Source organism: Alternaria infectoria (genome assembly GCF_024043175.1).
Source record: "Alternaria infectoria strain BMP 0036 chromosome Unknown scaffold_15, whole genome shotgun sequence".
Lineage (NCBI taxonomy): Eukaryota > Fungi > Ascomycota > Dothideomycetes > Pleosporales > Pleosporaceae > Alternaria > Alternaria infectoria.
This window is the reverse complement of record NW_026250704.1, coordinates 357,584-374,915: the sequence shown is the minus strand read 5'-3', so window position 1 is coordinate 374,915 and position 17,332 is coordinate 357,584. Positions and strand designations below refer to the sequence as shown.

The window sequence follows — 17,332 nt, the reverse complement described above, 5'->3', positions numbered from 1 at the left end:
GCATGTATCTACCGAGAAGCCAACGTAGATTCAAGGTTCAGAGCTCATGTCGTTCCACATCGGAAATCCGTGTCCATAATTTCCAGGGCTTCTATCCGTGGAGTGAGCACGAACATCGGGTAGTGTGGCCACTGATCATCCACCACACACCAGTCTTCCATATCAACATCTGCTTTCGCTTCACATTTTACATGCGCTCTTGGGGTTTCCCAGAGCCAATTCCGTGTCCAGTCACCAATCCAAAAAGTTGCTCTTTCCAGCTCTTGCCCTTGCTTCTTGTCTCGCATGTAATTGAAGATATTCAGCGCATCTTTTTTGTTGAGAAATAGGTATCTGCCGCCTTCTGCCTCTGCGTGCTGTTCTCCGAGGGCGCGGAGCTCTTTGTAACTCCACTCCCGTGGCCCGAGTATGTCTATCCAAAAGTCTGCTCCTCGTAGCGTGGGTATGGAAACGATCTTTCCCAGCGTTTCCAAGGGTGAGCTGCTAGCATTACGGAAGATGTTTATACTTAGATGCTTGACTTGCTTTGCGCTCTTTCTTATCATCTGAATCTCGTCGTCGAGATCGCCGTCATACCTCCATGGATGATGCTCAGTATTCCAGCGCATCTCAAGACTCTTCAAAGATCCGCCCTGCTGGTTCAGAATATCTTCGAAGAGGATGGTGTCGCGCTCGCCATTGATAAGAGACAGATGCGTCAGCGTGTTCTTTGGTAAGCCGAGGATGAGTTCGCTGTCTGTCGTGTTTAGCGAGCGCAACGCTCGCGACTGCGAGAGAACCTTCCGCACGCTTTCCGGGACGGTGTCCACAGAAAGCTCCTCGATACGCGTCCAGTTCATTGCGTCAAGCCAAAGCTCCGCATTGGTCTTCTTGCACTGCTCTTTCGATTGAGTGCGCCATCCAAGCCAGCTTATCCAATGGCCTTTGTAGACCCAATACAATGTGTCCATGAAACATTCCAGCTTGCCTGGCGCTAGACACTTCGGCCCTTTCCAAATTTCTTCATGCTGCCATGTCTCCCACTGATAGCCTTCAACCTTCAAAGATTTGATATCGGGATACTTTTCACCGCCGAAAGGGCTGAGCGGTAGGTTCATCCGGTCGGGCCATGTACTGCAGGACCCGTAGATACCGATGTTGAGGGTGGATATGTTAGGGCAGGTAGTGAGGGCTGAGTGGACGGAGTCCCAGGTTGTGAAGGGTGTGACTTCGTATGGGTAGCGGTCGTCGAGGGACCGGGAAGGGTCAGCATCAATTTTTGCCTCGATGGAAGTGGGACAGGGGTCTTTTGAATCCCACAGCGCTAGCGCAGTTGACAGGATGGAAAAAAGAAAGGATAGGTGAGTGTAGAGGCGCATAGTAGATGGTGTGCAGGATGGTGGGTGGCAATATCAGTAGCGTTGAGCATCGATGCATCATCTAGCTGGAGTCCGCTTGATATAATATCCGTTTTGCTACAGGATGATTCAAACTATGCGTGATGTTGTCATGTTGTCTTCTTGGTATTTTTACTGTTGCCTGAATGCGACGGCCTCAACAAGGCTCTTGCACGACTTTCAGGCGTCCAGGACTGCGATTCTTGCGCTGTGAACCCACGTGTGATGCTGCTGGATTCTCGCGGCACGGACCTTGGGCCAACCAGTGTGCTTTTGACGTGTTCAGGACACCTGTACATGCGTTGTTCTGTAGTCTGGCCATATGTATTTCTTTCTCTTGCAGTTACGTACGCTCGTGGTGAATGTTTGGAGGGGTTGAGGAGTTGAGATGAATGGCACAAGCGAGTCATCTCGCGATGCGGGACGAGTCATGCAACGAACCGCCTTCACACGCGACGCGACGTGTCTTCTTCGCGTACAAGGTCGCCAATCAGGACAATGACGCAAGATCGTGCCGAGGTTATCCGAGACAGAGCATCGAAGTTTATGCAACACGTCGACTACCTAAGTGGAGAGTTGGGTGGGTGTGACGTTTCTAAAAGACAGAAGGCGCCTACGTCATACTGACCTTGCAGCGAAAACCATAAACATATATACCAACCCCTCATATCGCCCTTTCCCATCTCTTATACAACGCAGCTTGATACCCGCTTGACTTCTCAGATTCCAAGACAGAAAATAACTAGTTCCCACCAACCTACACATACAACTCCAAATCAGCCATCATGGCGGCAAACAAGAAAGTCCTCATCGTGCTCTCCGACGCGTCCTCCTTCCCCCTATACAACACCGGAAGTGATGGAAAGACCGTATCTCAAGACTCAGGCTACTTCCTCATGGAGCTAGCGAAGCCTCTACAAAAGATCCTCGACGCCGGCTACGAAGTCACATTCGCATCACCAGAGGGCAAGGAGCCAACACCAGACCCCCTCAGCGTATCTCTCGCCGCCTTCGCCGGAAACTACTACGAGAAGCAAAGAGAGCTCGAACTGATTGAGCGTATGAAGAAAGAGAACGGTTTCTCGCGACCAAAGAAGTTCTCCGAGATCAGCGACGACGAGCTGAAGAACTACGGCGGTGTCTTCATCCCCGGTGGTCACGCTCCTCTGTCCGACTTGGGCGACAACGCGGATCTCGGTCGCATACTCACACACTTCCACAATTCTTCAAAGCCTACTGCGGCCATCTGCCACGGACCTTGGGCTTTCCTAAGTACCAAGTACGGCCCCAGCAAGAAGTTTGAGTACGCTGGCTACAAGATGACGAGCTGGTCGGATGCCGAGGAGAAGTTGATGGAGACGATCTTCCGCGGTGAGATCGACAAGGTTGAGGGCACGCTCAGGGAAGAGGGCGCGGATATGCAGGAGGGTATTGCCAAGTCTATGGGAAGTATTACTGTGGACAGAGAGCTTGTTACTGGTGATAACCCGATGGCGGCGAATGCTCTGGGTGACAAGTTCTTGGAGATGATGGCCGCAAAGTAAACGGGGACTGGTGGAGCGTCGGCGATGATACGGTGTTATGTATGATTAGATGAGCTACGAATTCACACCCAATGACCACGTCGCCTCTTCGTAAGCCCAGTGTTGGGCCTCATGCCGAACTCTTCCTTCCTATACCTAACCCTCATTCTCTCTTCTACATCGCCCTCAAAACTTCCCAAGCACTTCTGCGCCCTCCTCATCTTCCTCTCCACCAACCTCCTAAGGCCTACCGCCGTCGGTCTTCTTGCGGGTATACTCTGATTACATAGCTCAAATATCCTTATCAGATCCCTCGTGTAGTTCGGCTCATCTATCGTGGGCGCCAGCACAGGGATGGTATGCTTGAGAAAGCGACTTTGTGCAGGATCTGGATGTAAAGTATTGGTGACACCCCCGTGCCAAAGGCCTTGAGCCTTGTGGGGACCGAGAAAACTGTGCATCATCTCCCAGAGTACGGTGCCCAGAGACCAGATGTCTGTTTTGCAGGAGAGCGGCTGCCTTTGGAAGTAGCCGAAGCCTCGGGCGTCGGGGTCTAGGGTGTGCAGCTCGATATTGTTCTCGGGTGCTGCGTAGCCTCGGGTGAACAAGTGGTACTTCTTGGTATACTCCTCATATCCGAAGAGCTCGAGCATGTCATCGAGGTCTGCTAGCACAGGTCGCGGGAAGGAAGTGAAGGGATCTTGGGGTTCCATCAGGAAGATGTTGCTGGGCTTGATGTCGCGATGCACTTTTGGTATCCACCCAAAGGCTTCTGCTGCATCGTCCATACCCGGCGTGTACATCAATCCGGTCGTCAGGTTGTAGATTGCTTCTGAGATTGTGATGAGAGTGATCCAAAACATGGGTTCAGGAATCTGGTCGTCGGTATCCTGCTGCCATTTTCCCGCACTGTATTCTTCGATGATGTTGGATAGTGTGCCTGCAGAGCAAAAGTCCATATATCTTTTCACCTCGTACCTGGGTTTGGAATCGGGACCGAGATGCTCGCCATGGTCGTGACACGACCAGAATCTGTGTTTTAGTATGGCGCCGGAATTGGGAAGGGTGTCGATGATCCGGCAAACTGCCTGTCGCTCATTGAAGATGGCTCTGTCATCCGTCGTGACCTTTTTGATCACAAAGCGCTAGATCGATGTTAGTACGTATCGGCGACGGAAGAATGAATCTCGTGACTTACGTCGCGTATGATGTTGGCCTTATCTAGCGCGATGTACAAACGTATAATTACGTGTTTGTCATCATCACTTTCGTCAGAAAGGGTCTGTAAGAACTGATACCGGAGATCTGAGGCCATGTTTACTATTCTACAATGAGCTTTCTGCTGATGTTAGGGATCGTCGTAGCAGTTTGCTGTGGTCGACGGCTCCGATGTTGAAGACATCCTGCGGTAAGTGCTGCCAGATCGGCGTACAGCTGAGTTTCTCATATAAAGAAGATAATCAGCATCAAAGAAAGGCATCTTTCACATGCTGCGTCGTCGTGGTTTGCCAAAGCTCTTTGTCCTGGATAGCAGTAGAAAGAGCGATGTGTGACGTCATCAAGTATGACAGTCGGATCTCATTGGCGTAAGACGAGCATCGCGCCTGGTCTCCTCGTGTGTGCGCACGGCGTCAGTAGTTCTCTCCACTAGATCGAGCGCCATTGCTGATGAATAGAAAATCGTGATGAAGTATTTGAGGAGGACGAGTGTGATGCTTCGCGACCTCGTCGGAAGCACCTAAGCGAAGCGCGTCGCCCCCGGTCCACGCGCCGAGCATCCTCATCCACTTTTCGCGTCAAGCATCATCCGGTGATAACGGCAGCTTCTGCAGCACCGAGGCAGAGGCAGATAATCCAAGATAACACGACTGCAATTAGCTCTCACCGACCCCGCATCCAAACGATAGCTAACACCGATCATCCTCAACATTCCAATCATCGCCAGTGCCGTGATTGCGGCATCCGTTAGACGCCTTCCCCAAGCGCAATGGTGACTGCCACTATGGGCAGAGCGCAGTGTCTGACAGCGGCAATGGAGCCTCTGATAGCACGAACGCTATTGTATTTGTGAATGCTCGGCGCGGCCTCGGCGCATTAGCAGCAGCTCCAAAAAGCATGGTTATAGCATGACGCAGGGCCATCCGGTAATCCATCATCGAGTCCTCGTTGTAAGACTGGGATAGACTCAACCTCATCGCTGAACCGCGATTCGGCTACGACACCATGGCCACGCCCGGTTACAGACTCGGCGTTGATGTTGGAGGGTAAGTAATGATCGCCTCAATTTTGCCTCATGGACCGGTGGGAGGCCTGGACGCCCACCCGCTAGCTTCTTCCTGGCACCGGCGGCGAACATGCAGAACTTCCCCGAATCCACAGCTGCCAGCACCTCGCGGCTTGTCTGAACACGGCCCATGTCAAGGAGCGCGGCTAACACGATCCTAGAACCTTCACCGACGGTACGGCCCTTTTCCACAAAGTAGCTTCATCTTTTAATAGAGTCTAGTCTGCGTCATCACCCCGAACGGCGAAGCGGTACGTACAAAAGTGCCGACCAACACGACAGATCAGTCTATTGGTGTGCAAGACGGAGTGCAACAGGCACGCAAAATCCTGAAAGAGAAGTACAACTGGGACGGCAGGTTTGAGTACATACACCATGGCACAACCACAGGTACCAATGCGGTGCTTGAAGGCAAAGGCGCCAAATGCGGCCTCATCGTCACCAAGGGTCACAAGGACATACTGTCCACAAGGCGAAGCCAGATACCAGGCGGATTAGGCTCATGGATGCACTACGAACAGCCCGACCCTCTCGTGCCTCTCGAGAGGACTGTTGAAGTCAAAGAGCGTATCAAGATTGACGGTGAAGTCTTCTACGAGCTGGATGAGGATGAATTACGAAAGGACTTGCAGGACCTGAAGAGACAACAACCGCAAGCAATTGCCGTATCGCTGATCAATTCCTTCGCCAATAGCGCGCATGAAGAACGCATCAGGGCCATATTGAGCAGCGAGTTTGGGCCAGATGTCGAGATCGTCACTTCTACGGATGTATTACCGGAGATCCAAGAGTACGAGCGTACCGTTACGACAGCCGCCAACGCCATCGTCAAACCGGTGGTAAAGAGTTACATGCAGAACTTACAAAAGAAGCTCGAGAAAGACACAGACACAATCCGCATCTTGAAATCCGACGGCGACCTGACTTCAACCCACCTTGCTGGCGAGACACCGGTGCGCATCCTCATGAGTGGGCCAGCTGGTGGCGTCAAGGCTGTTTCTCATCTCGTCGCGAAGAACACGCCCTACAAGAATCTCATTACATTCGACATGGGCGGAACTTCCACTGACTGCGCTCTACTTCCGGGAAGTGATGCCATAATCCGACGAGAGACTGCAATCGGTCACCTATCAGTACGAGCACCCAGTGTGGATGTTAATACTGTAGGAGCCGGTGGTGGCTCCATCGCGATATTCAATGACTTCACGAAGACTTTACGTGTTGGACCTGAGTCTAGCGGCGCTACACCTGGCCCTGCAGCTTACGGAAAAGGTGGCACCCAAGCGACTGTGACCGATGCAAACTTGGCACTAGGTCGCCTTCCGTCGAAACTTCTCGGTGGAAAGTTCCAATTGGATGTTGCCGCGTCTACAGCTGCAGTCGAATCGATCGCTAAGCAAATGGGTCTTGATACAGCTTCCGCAGCTGAGGGCATTATCGATCTGGTAAACGAATCCATGCACGGTGCTCTGCGGTTGGTTTCTGTCGAGCAAGGCTACGATCCACGCGACTTTGCATTGGTCGCTCTCGGTGGTGCGGGTCCACTTCATGGTAATGCCCTTGGTCAACTTCTTGGTTCCTGGCCTGTTATCGTCCCTCCTTCTCCCGGTGTGCTATGTGCTCAAGGTGACGCTATCACGAAGATGTCGCACGAGCAGAGTTGCACGTACATTCGCGCATTCTCCGAGATAACCGAGGAAGAGCTCAAAGAGACGTTGTTGAATCTCAAGTCCGGCGGTGTAGGAACGATGAAGACTTCGCTGGCAGACGAAAATGCTGCTCTGCATGTCGTGTACCAAGCAGATATGCGTTACAAGGGCCAAGCCATGACACTTACTGTGGATCTGACTTCCGACGAGTTCAATAACTCTCAAGAGCTGGTGGATATATTCCGTTCCAAGTTCAACGAGGCCCACCAACATCAATTCGGCTTCTCACATGCGCATGCTGAGATGGAGACAATGCGCTTGCGTGCTAAAGTCATTGACGCTTCCGAGGAGGTGGCTTTCAAGCCCCTGGAAGATGCTCGTACTTCTGAACCTTGCGAAGACGCCATCACAGCTAAACAGGTTATCGTCTGGGATGGGAAGAAGGTCGAGGCAACTTTCTGGGATCGGTCCAAGATCGGAGGAGCTGGCAAAATCATACATGGTCCAGCGGTTGTTACTGAGATGGACTCGAACACCCTCATCCTTCCTGGATACTACGGAAAGATCGACTCCATGGGCAACATACTCATCTGGCCCACCGAGAGAAAGGAACACGGAAAGATCGCGCATACCAAAGAGTCGGCTCAAGAATTGATCAAAGAGCAGCCCATCATCGCTACTCTGATCGCCTCCGCACTGGGTTCTATCAGACGAGAAATGGACGCTCTTCTGCTTCGTTGCGCCATGAGCCCGGCGATTCGGGAACAACAAGACGAATTCAATGTTATCACCAACAGACGTGGCCAAATGCTTGTCGGTCAATTTGGGTCTTTCATACAGCAGTTTCTGGACGGTTGGAAAGGCACAGTCGAAGAAGGCGACGTGTTCGTCACAAATGATGTATACCAAACCGACGGCGCCGTATCGCATCTTAACGACGTTCTCGTTGTACTCCCCATTTACTACGAGCACAACCTCATAGGTTGGGCAGCAAATTTCGGCCACATAACTGATATGCAAGGAAAGGTACCAGGTTCTATGAGCATCAACGCCAGCACCATCTACGAGGACGGCCTTCAAGTACCTATTGTGAAGCTCTATACAAAGGGTGTTTACAATGAAACTCTCGCGACGGTACTCTTCCGCAATTCCCGTACACCAGACTGGCTTCAAAGTGACCTCATGGCGCTTGTCACCGCTTGCCGCACAGCTGCTACGCGTGTCACCGAACTATGCGGGCGCTACAGTCTGGAGGTATACGAGGCAGCTGCGGATTACCTACTGGAGCAGAACAAGCTTGCCATTAGCAGGATCATCAATGACAAGATCAGCGATGAGGTGTCAAGCTTCACTGATTTCATCGACGACGATGGTCAAGGCGTTGGTCCATATGCCATCACTTGTTCCATGAAGAAGGAGAACGGGAAGCTTATTTTCGATTGGGATGGCACTTCGCCGCAGTCAAACAGCTCGATGAACTTCTATCTGTCTGTCACGTTATTAAAGATGTTCATTGGTTACCATTTGCTCGCCATCTACGATCCGTACGCTGTAAGTAAATTCAGCGCCAGAATATGGCGAAACGTAACTAATTCTGGTAGGTGGTGAACGATGGATTCCATGAATTGCTAGACATCAAGATCCCGGCTGGTACCATCCTCCGTCCCGTGCGTCCAGCAGCCGTCAGTTGCCGCACTCATCTCCTCGGTCGGATCATGGACGTTTTGCAAGCGCTATTCGGCCAACAAAACCCCGCCTACCGTTGTGCAGCAGGTTTTTCTGACTCACCATATCTTTTCTACTCTGGTTTCAAGCCCGATGGCGAATTTTACTTGCTCTTCCAAATCGGGTTCGGTGGCGTGCCTGCGCGACCAATCGGCGACGGACCAGACTGTCACTGTCTCTTCCCAGCTATCAAGTCCATCCCAGCTGAAAACATCGAGCTCTACTACCCCGTCGTCATCGAAGCCAACGAGGCATTGCCAGATTCTGGTGGCGCTGGTTTCTACCGCGGTGGTAATGCACAGAGGACGTTGTACAGATGGCTATGCGAAGGCGACGTCAGCACGCATGACGACCGATGGTTGACTAAGGCTTGGGGCGTCAACGGCGGAAAGCCTGGAAGCAGGTCGAGAAAGGTTGTCTACCGAAACAACAGCTACGGTACACCGGCCGAGAAGGACAACATGGAATTCTGTCAATCGAAGCAAGATTTCATACATGTCTACCCAGGTAAGTCGCACTCATTGTTCGCGTGTGTGGACTACAAAACTAACACCCCCAGGCGACGTACTAGAATGGATAACCTGGGGTGGCGGCGGCCTCGGCGACCCCTTGACCCGCCCACCCGAACGCGTAGCACAAGAAGTCCACCGCCGCCTCGTCACCCCCGAAGGTGCCGCAGAGAACTACGGTGTTGTCGTCGACCCGCACAACTTCACATTCGATAAATTCGCCACGTCTACTCTTCGCAGCAAGAAACGTGAGGCGCGTGCCAAAGAGGGCGTCTATAGCACCGACAATACGATTGACCGCGGTGGCACGCTAAGTGAGCTGATGCGCAAGTGTGAGGAGGAGACGGGACTGAAGGCTCCGGTGCCGCAGTGGGAGAAGAGGATTTATGGTCCGCATGCTGGGTTGGAGTATGTGAGGAAGTGGTATGAGATTATGAAGAAGGAAGGTATGGCAAGGTGGGATCGAGCTTAGAACTGCAGCTCTTATCACATGATCTCGTATTCTGTGTGGAACGCATGGACCTTAGAGTAGTACACCTAGGCAGTGCTATTCTATCAATTGTTTATGATTTGTTGGTATTCTGCGTGTCAATTGTACGCGTGACGCCGTTGGTGCCCGCATAATATGCTCAAGATCCATTACAGCCTAGCGCTTACGGAAGGAGTAACCGGGATGCAAGCAGGATCGCAGTCGGATTCTGGTCAGCTTTGTTTCAAACACCATCCGAGCTCATAAACATTGCTCGACGGGGTCGGCCCTCTCTACGACACTTTCGGATGTGATGTAAAGCAGAAAACATCGAGGTCCACGACCTAGACACTCGCACCAGCTCTTCAACCTTTCTCTATTTACCCTAGCTCGAGACCAAGCGCACACCAGCACAGCCAGACAGGGACTTGAGAGTGTTAGAATGGCAGCAGCAGCAATGATTCTGATCAAGGCCCCTTTTGCCAATGCTTTGCAAGTCTGCCACCGCATTCGCGCAGTCTATGTATCCTGTCATCATGCCGTTCGAGCTCCGCAAAAGCGAGATCTTTACCATCAAGCAGCAAAAAAAGGTATATACGAGCCCATCAATTGGATGTGGGAGGACCAGATTCGCGTGCTCAAACTCCAGCCTGGACGATGGGACGATCCCATATCATGCAGGATAAAAGTAGTTTCACTCGATCAATTGTTCAAGCCTCGGTACGATACTCTGTCATACACATGGGGCAAACCAGGCAGCAAAAGTTGCATTAGTGTCAATGGTCAAGCCATCGATGTATCCGCAAACCTCTTCATGGCTCTTAGGGCGCTTCGCCGACAATTCTTCACAATCACTATCTGGGCTGACGCGCTTTGCATAGACCAGGGAAATAACGATGAGAAGAGCAAGCAAGTGGCCTTGATGGGGAAAATCTACAAACACGGAAGGCGAACGTGGGTATCACTTGGATGCCCGGACGAGAGTTGGGCTGACGGTAGCTGGTCGCCACCATTTCGCCTTCCAGAGAGCGCACCGCTATGCAGTCGCCTTATTCGAGGCGCGTGGAGATCTTGGTGGCATAATCTTGTTCTTCGGCGGTCGCTTCGATCTAGAAGAGGCGTAAGCCATATCGCCGACGCAGTCCGGGTTATGAGGCCAAAACGCTTACCCAACAATTCCGACGATCTGGATCGCCTGCGCCAGCATAAAAAAATAGCCACATCTATGCTCACATGGCTAACTACCCACGACTACTGGTTCAGAGTGTGGATCGTACAAGAAATCGCGCTCTCACGAGTCGATCCCATCTGTCTCTTCGGCCGCCATCAAATTCCTCTGCTCTCGCTGGGTAGCGTCCTTGGAAACTGTACGGCGCCAGACCCACAGGCAGTACCTTGTCCGGCAATGATTGAGGAAGCCTCATATCGCGCCCAGGAGATATGTATGCGAAGATACGAGGCTCTTCAGAAGCCCACAGTGGGTGTAGCAAGCAGCCTGGAGCTCTTACGAGCGTTACAATTCGCTAGTTACAGGAACGCCAGCGATCCACGGGATCACATCTATGGGCTTCGCAGTCTAATTCCGGCAATTGATCAGACATGGATAAAACCAAACTACATTCTAACTACACGGAAACTCTACGCAGACGTTACTGGATTACTACTAGAGAGGAAGTGGTCCGTCAGCCTTCTCTGTTGTGCAGTAGGAATGGGCCACCAGCAAAACGGACACAACCTACCCTCCTGGAGCCTCGACTTCCGCAAACCGATGCCATGGCTCCCGTTTTCAAGCGACATTCTCGGTGTTCAAGAACATGAAAACAATGACAACAAGAGTACGGACAGACTCCACATTCTCCGTCTCTGGGGCGAAAGTCAAGGGGAAACCATCACTCGATTCATCGCCCCAAAAGACTACTCCGAGTTTGGACACATGTCTAACCCGGAGTCGTCCCGTCACGTTTCCGAATTTCTGCAAAGCAACATTTTTGAGCCGAACGAAAGATGGAGACGTGATACGGATGCTCGTACGGAATTTCAAGAGCAATACGCGGTCTTCAGCACTGATCAAGGAAGGATTGGGAAGTGTTTCAATCGTGTGAGGCAAGGGGATGAGATATGGAGTTTCGAGGGATCAGTAATCGCATTTGTACTAAGACCGTTGGCTGAATCTGGAGAACAGGAGGAAGTTGTGAGAGATAGGTATATTTGGGTTAGGTATAGATTGGTTGGTGCGTGTAAGTTTTTGGGTGAAGTCAAAAATACATGGGGTCTACCGGAGCGGGCGAAGAGGATGATTGAGCTTGTATAGGAGACGGCATCGTTCGCAAAGCCCACAACCGAAGTTATGCGAAGAAACTCATCAGGCACGAGCTTAAGAGATGGAAGGGTGGACGACTCGTGCCGTTTTCGCCGATCACTGAAGACACGCGCACATGTCGCGTGGGGTGCGCCTGCGCAGTCGATGCAGACAGCGTTGAGAGGTCCTGAGATAAGGATGGCGCAACTCTCTAGGCTACATCTCATGCGCAGAAGTAGGGCCTCTCTTGAGTTTCTCCTCATTCGTCGCAGTCGAGATATTGAATCGTGGAGAGTCATTCTTATCGTGGAGATAAGGGGCCCTACACTAAAATAGCTCCCTTGGCATGCTTCATCTCGTGCTTACTTCCTCCAACCACAACTCCTCAGCTGCATTTCGCCGTCTCGAGAAGGCTCCCGCAATTCCCTGCGTCTCCGTCGCAGCCACATGCGCCGTTATGTTGCACGCTCGATCGCCTCTGGGCAGCGATCGTAATTCCACGGAGCGGGCCTCGAAAGCCACAACACGGACCCGCTACAGCGAAAGAGGCAGGCGACCAATGCGCCCAGCCTGACTATCTTTTCCACTACAGCTGCGGCTACACCGAAGTGTCTAATTAGTCCTTTCGTCATGCGCCTATCCGGAGTCAGAGGACCTCGCTGCGAGACAAGTCTACTGCCGGTACATTCTCGTGTTCGTTGGCAGTCTGCGATAGCCGCTTCCTACGGGTTCCTGCAGGCAAAACAAAAGTAGCGACGCGTATTCCCTTCCTCCTCACGGGCAAGGCGACGGCACGCTACTTCAGGGGCTCCGCCGCCGTTGTCGTCCGATACCGCAAAGGTACTTTTGCCTTCTCCATGTGAACGCATGAAACATTCGTGATCTCCCGGCCCATGGCTCTATCCGGAAGGTCAGGATCGTCGCCTCGGGCACACAATGCACGATATAATGCCCAGACCAATATAACAGGGCCTCCGAAGCTTGCCTGCCTATTTCACAGTGTCGCCAAGCCTCCGCTCTGCTGTCTCCTACCATCGCGCCGGTCGACTACGCGTGCAGCCAGTCCGAGAAAGGCAGCCGGTGATCGTTCCCTTGTCGCGTGGACGGCCTACTAATCGTACGCGCCTGGTGTTGCATCAACCATTCGCTCCGTGTTCTCGAAAGGGTCAAGACCGAGTGTAGAGAGTCGTTCGGGGGGTAAATGTGGCGAGGCAGATGTTCATGTATAAGAGGAGTGGTATACTGTTTCAAAGCATTACTTTTGAGCACATCACCTGTCCCTAGTCTCTCATTTCTACTTCACTCGTTCCCACGATGCGTTCCGTACTTCTCGCGTCGCTGGCATCGCTGTCTGCCATCAGCGTCTATGGCCACCCCCACGCTTCATGGCAAGGACGCAGCACACTTACTCGCCGCGCTGTCGACTTGGACTCGTACCGCATGAAGCATGCTGCCGCCTACAAGAACGTGGCAGAAGTTGTGGCAGATCCCAACATCAACACACTTGCGAAGCGTGCTAGTGCGGAGGACGTTGCTACCGACCTGGTCAAGGCTACGATCCCAGATGCTACCTTCCGTCTTGTCAAGGACTCGTACGTTGGCGACAACGGAGTAGCCCACTTCTACTTCAAGCAAACCGCCAACGGTCTTGACATCGATACCGCGGACTTCAACGTCAACGTAAGTGAACAACCTCTAAAAAACGTATACTCTCCATGTTGGATATCGTGCTAATACCCCACAGGTCGGTCGTGATGGCAATGTTTTCTCTTTCGGAAACTCGTTCTACAAGGGTGCTATCCCAGCGCCGCCAAGTCTGAGCAAACGTGACAGCGCGGCACCCGCCAATGCGCTCAAGTCCGCTATCAACGTTCTTGGACTCCCAGTTTCCGCTGAGGAGGCTATCGCTGAGGCGAAGGAGGCTACCGAGACTTACGCTATCAAGAAGACTACCGGATGTGTCAGCGAGCCTGAAGCACGCCTTGTCTACCTCGTAGATGAGGAGGGCAAGCTCGCTCTTACCTGGAGAATTGAGACCGATGTCATGAGCAACTGGCTGCTTTCTTACGTCGATGCGGAAGATGGCGAGAAGGTGCACGCCGTTGTTGACTACTCTGCCGATGCTGAGTACAAGGTTTAGTAAGTAGCCACGACTACTATATATGATCGTAACTAACAACTTCTAGCCCCTGGGGTATCAACGACCCATTTGAGGGTGACCGCAAGCTTGTCGAGGATGACTTCTCTCCCGCTGCTAGTGAGTTCGGTTACCACAACGACGGCAAGCAGACTTTCAAGACGACCCGTGGAAACAACGGTATTGCCCACACCAACTGGGAGAACGTCAACAGCGGATTTCTCAACCTTCCCCGCCCCCAGAGCGAGGATCTGGTCTTCGACTACCCGTTCTCTCTTAACGACACCGACTGGATGGGATATGCCAACGCCTCCATCACCCAGCTCTTCTACACCGCCAACAAGTACCACGATGTTCTGCACACCCTCGGTTTCAACGAAAAGGCCGGAAACTTCGAGATCAACAACAACGGCGCTGGTGGTGCCGGTCAAGATTTCGTCTACCTGAACGCTCAAGATGGCTCCGGCAAGAACAACGCCAACTTCGCTACACCTCCCGACGGCCAGCCAGCACGTATGCGCATGTACATCTGGAACACGACAACCCCCTACCGCGACAGCAGCTTCGACGCCGGAGTTGTCATCCACGAGTACACCCACGGCCTCTCCAACCGTCTGACCGGTGGTCCCCTGAACGCTGGTTGCCTTTCTCTGCTCGAATCCGGCGGCATGGGCGAAGGCTGGAGCGACTTCTACGCGACCGCCATCCGCCTCAAGGCCGGCGACACCCGCAAGACCGAATACCCCATGGGCGACTGGATCAGCGGACGTCCTCTCGGAATCAGGAACTACCTCTACTCGACCGACCTCAACAAGAACCCCCAGGTCTACTCCGACGCCGATCTCTACGAGAAAGTCCACCCCATCGGCAACATCTGGGCATCCATGCTCTACGAAGTCCTCTGGAACCTCATCGACAAGTACGGCAAGAACGACGATTGGCTCCCCAAGCTCGACAGCAAGGGCATCCCGAGTGATGGCAAGTACCTCGCTATGAAGATTGTCATGGACGGCATGGCCCTGCAGCCCTGCAACCCCACTTTCGTCTCTGCCCGCGACGCGATTGTCGACGCCGACAAGGCGCTCACAGGCGGTGAGAACGTGTGCGAGATCTGGAGCGGATTCGCAAAGCGTGGTCTTGGTGAGGGTGCGGTTTACGCTCCTACCGGCCGCACGAACAGTTTCGATATCCCAGAGGGTGTCTGCGGTGGCGGCAACTCGACCAAGGCGATGAAGATGAAGATGCATAAGAGGAGGGTTCAGCCTGTTGAGCTGAAGTACTAGACGCATGGGGTTGGAGCATGGAGTGGAGTTTTGCATGGGATGTGGCGATTGTTGTTGTTGATGAGTGTATGATGATACCTGCATTGGGCGGCGTTTTAGAGAGGCATATACTGCTTCCTGTTTCTTTAATGAATAATCATTACCTTCCATCAAACCTCCCTTCCTGTTGACTCGATGGTCTGATACTATGCCGCTCTTGACACAATGACATTTAGTTCAGCCCACGTCTCGCAACACATACTATCTTATTCGTCCATGTGCTCTTGACAAGGGGTTTTAGCAGTCATCAGAAACGTACACACCCATTCACGCTGTCATACCAAGCTTGAGTGTACCTTGAACCGTAACAAGAACGTCAGTCCCAAGAAGCATTTCTGACGCCAGCCATTCCTCACTCCTCACTCGTACTACTCCCATCATCCGCAACCATACTTTCCGCCTCCTCTCTACTCTTAAAGTCGCCAAACATGAGATAAACCCCCGGCACCCCATACCCCTGCAACTCCTTCCTAACCCCGTCCCTCGCAGCACTCTTAACATACCGCCTCGCCTCTTGCCACAACCTCTCACTCCCCGCCAACGGCTCCTCCGCATACCCGATCCACTCGCCCATCCAAGCTTCCCTATCCCTCTCCATCTGCCAAAACGCCAATCCAGCCCTCACGTAAATCCAACCTACATCGCTGCCCTCCAGAAACTCCGTCAAGAAGTGTTCGAAATCGGGGTTTAGACTCTCTTGCAAGATTTTTATGCTGCGGAAACCCCAAAAGGCGGCTTCGGCGTACTGGCCGAGGGCGTTGTAGGCGGCGATGGTACGGGAAACGAGTTTGAGGCGCAGGACGACGCGGATAGTTATGCCGGTTTGGCCGGCGTAACGACCCGTGGTTATGGCTTCGTGGAAGAAGTCGTCGGCGAGGACGCGGCGGGTGCGGCCGGAGATGAGGATGTGGATGGAGTGGAAGGCTTTGTTGTAGAGGTCGAGGGCTTGTTGGGCGGCGGCGTGCTTTTCGTCGGCGGTGAGGGTGTTGGTGGGTGAGGGTGTCGCGGAGGCGAGGAGGACGTCGCCGGCTAGCATGTGGTCTGTTGCGTCTTCGACGGATTGGCGAAGTGTGGGTATGGGGATGGCTTGGAGGCGGGCGAGTTCTTCGCGGACGACGGGGTCGTAGCCGTGGATGTGGGTGCTGCTGAGACCTTTGACGTGTTCGAATGGGAGGAGGAGCTTGCGTTGGAGAGGGAGGGGGATGTTGTGGTCTTGCTGTTCTTCCCCTATGACTGCCTCGCCATTCTCGGCATACGGATCCCGCAGAACGAACGTGGTAGATAGCCGCTCGTTGAGCATAGGGTAAGACAACGCGCTGTAATACCACGTCTTCGTGAATAAGGGCAGATCGTCCACCAGCATCACAACCATATGCTCAGGTACTTCGCCATGGAACGGCGCGGTAATCTGCACAACAGCATGGAAATCGTTAAACGCATCGGCGCGCGCATCCGTGCAAACAATCGGCACAAGACCCTCGGAGGAAATGTGGTTAACTAGAACTACAACGTCAGGATATCAGCCATGCACAGCAAGCAACGAACAAAGACAAGGGAAAAGCTCACGGCGTCCTCGGCGACCGGTAAGTTCCAATTGCTCTGGCACACCATCCGTAGCCATTAGATAAACGCGATACATACCCGCGCTCGGCCAAGGAGTAGCAATCTTGACAAAGACGTTTTCTCGTCTCCATACTGTCTTCGCTTCGGCGTAGATTTGTTTGTTCGCGAGCCAGAGGTTGAAGTCCCATTGGTAGACGCCGCCATAGAAGCCTTTCGCTTCTAGTTCCTCGCTGCGGACTAGGTGATCGGCGGGCGTGAAGTAGATGGAGTAGATTTGTTCGCGGAGTTCTAGGGGGAGGCGTAGGAAGGGGAATGGGTTTGGTGTGGCGGCGGTGGTGGTTGTGTCCTCAGACATCGTGGGCGGTGAAGGAGGTTCTTGGGGTGGTTTGGGTTTGGAGGCGAAGGGGTTGGTTACGAGAGAAGTGAACTGGAACATGGTAGCGAGGGCACGCGGTCACAGAGCTTAGGTAGCTCTA

General features: G+C 52.9%; 6 protein-coding genes across 6 annotated transcripts; 3 read left to right on the top strand and 3 right to left on the bottom strand.

Moving 5' to 3' along the window:
- Window positions 1–44: 44 nt before the first annotated feature.
- Window positions 45–1,097, bottom strand: J4E92_008163 (uncharacterized protein; the record flags this gene model as incomplete). The annotated part of the gene is made up of 1 exon (XM_051499518.1): window positions 45–1,097. The coding sequence occupies one exon, from the start codon at window positions 1,095–1,097 to the stop codon at window positions 45–47; it is 1,053 nt and encodes a 350-aa protein (XP_051350301.1).
- Window positions 1,098–2,161: 1,064 nt separating this feature from the next.
- On the top strand, window positions 2,162–2,920 carry J4E92_008162 (uncharacterized protein; the record flags this gene model as incomplete). Its single annotated transcript, XM_051499517.1, has 1 exon — window positions 2,162–2,920. The coding sequence occupies one exon, from the start codon at window positions 2,162–2,164 to the stop codon at window positions 2,918–2,920; it is 759 nt and encodes a 252-aa protein (XP_051350300.1).
- A 62-nt stretch (window positions 2,921–2,982) lies between these two features.
- On the bottom strand, window positions 2,983–4,214 carry J4E92_008161 (uncharacterized protein; the record flags this gene model as incomplete). The annotated part of the gene is made up of 2 exons (XM_051499516.1): window positions 2,983–4,044; window positions 4,098–4,214. The coding sequence occupies 2 exons, from the start codon at window positions 4,212–4,214 to the stop codon at window positions 2,983–2,985; spliced, it is 1,179 nt and encodes a 392-aa protein (XP_051350299.1).
- A 908-nt stretch (window positions 4,215–5,122) lies between these two features.
- Window positions 5,123–9,538, top strand: J4E92_008160 (uncharacterized protein; the record flags this gene model as incomplete). Its single annotated transcript, XM_051499515.1, has 5 exons — window positions 5,123–5,163; window positions 5,345–5,358; window positions 5,406–8,383; window positions 8,434–9,064; window positions 9,117–9,538. The coding sequence occupies 5 exons, from the start codon at window positions 5,123–5,125 to the stop codon at window positions 9,536–9,538; spliced, it is 4,086 nt and encodes a 1,361-aa protein (XP_051350298.1).
- A 3,610-nt stretch (window positions 9,539–13,148) lies between these two features.
- On the top strand, window positions 13,149–15,254 carry J4E92_008159 (uncharacterized protein; the record flags this gene model as incomplete). The annotated part of the gene is made up of 3 exons (XM_051499514.1): window positions 13,149–13,514; window positions 13,579–13,973; window positions 14,021–15,254. 3 exons carry the CDS (start codon window positions 13,149–13,151, stop codon window positions 15,252–15,254), a joined length of 1,995 nt encoding a protein of 664 aa, XP_051350297.1.
- Window positions 15,255–15,645: 391 nt separating this feature from the next.
- On the bottom strand, window positions 15,646–17,211 carry J4E92_008158 (uncharacterized protein; the record flags this gene model as incomplete). The annotated part of the gene is made up of 2 exons (XM_051499513.1): window positions 15,646–16,790; window positions 16,935–17,211. 2 exons carry the CDS (start codon window positions 17,209–17,211, stop codon window positions 15,646–15,648), a joined length of 1,422 nt encoding a protein of 473 aa, XP_051350296.1.
- Window positions 17,212–17,332: the final 121 nt, after the last annotated feature.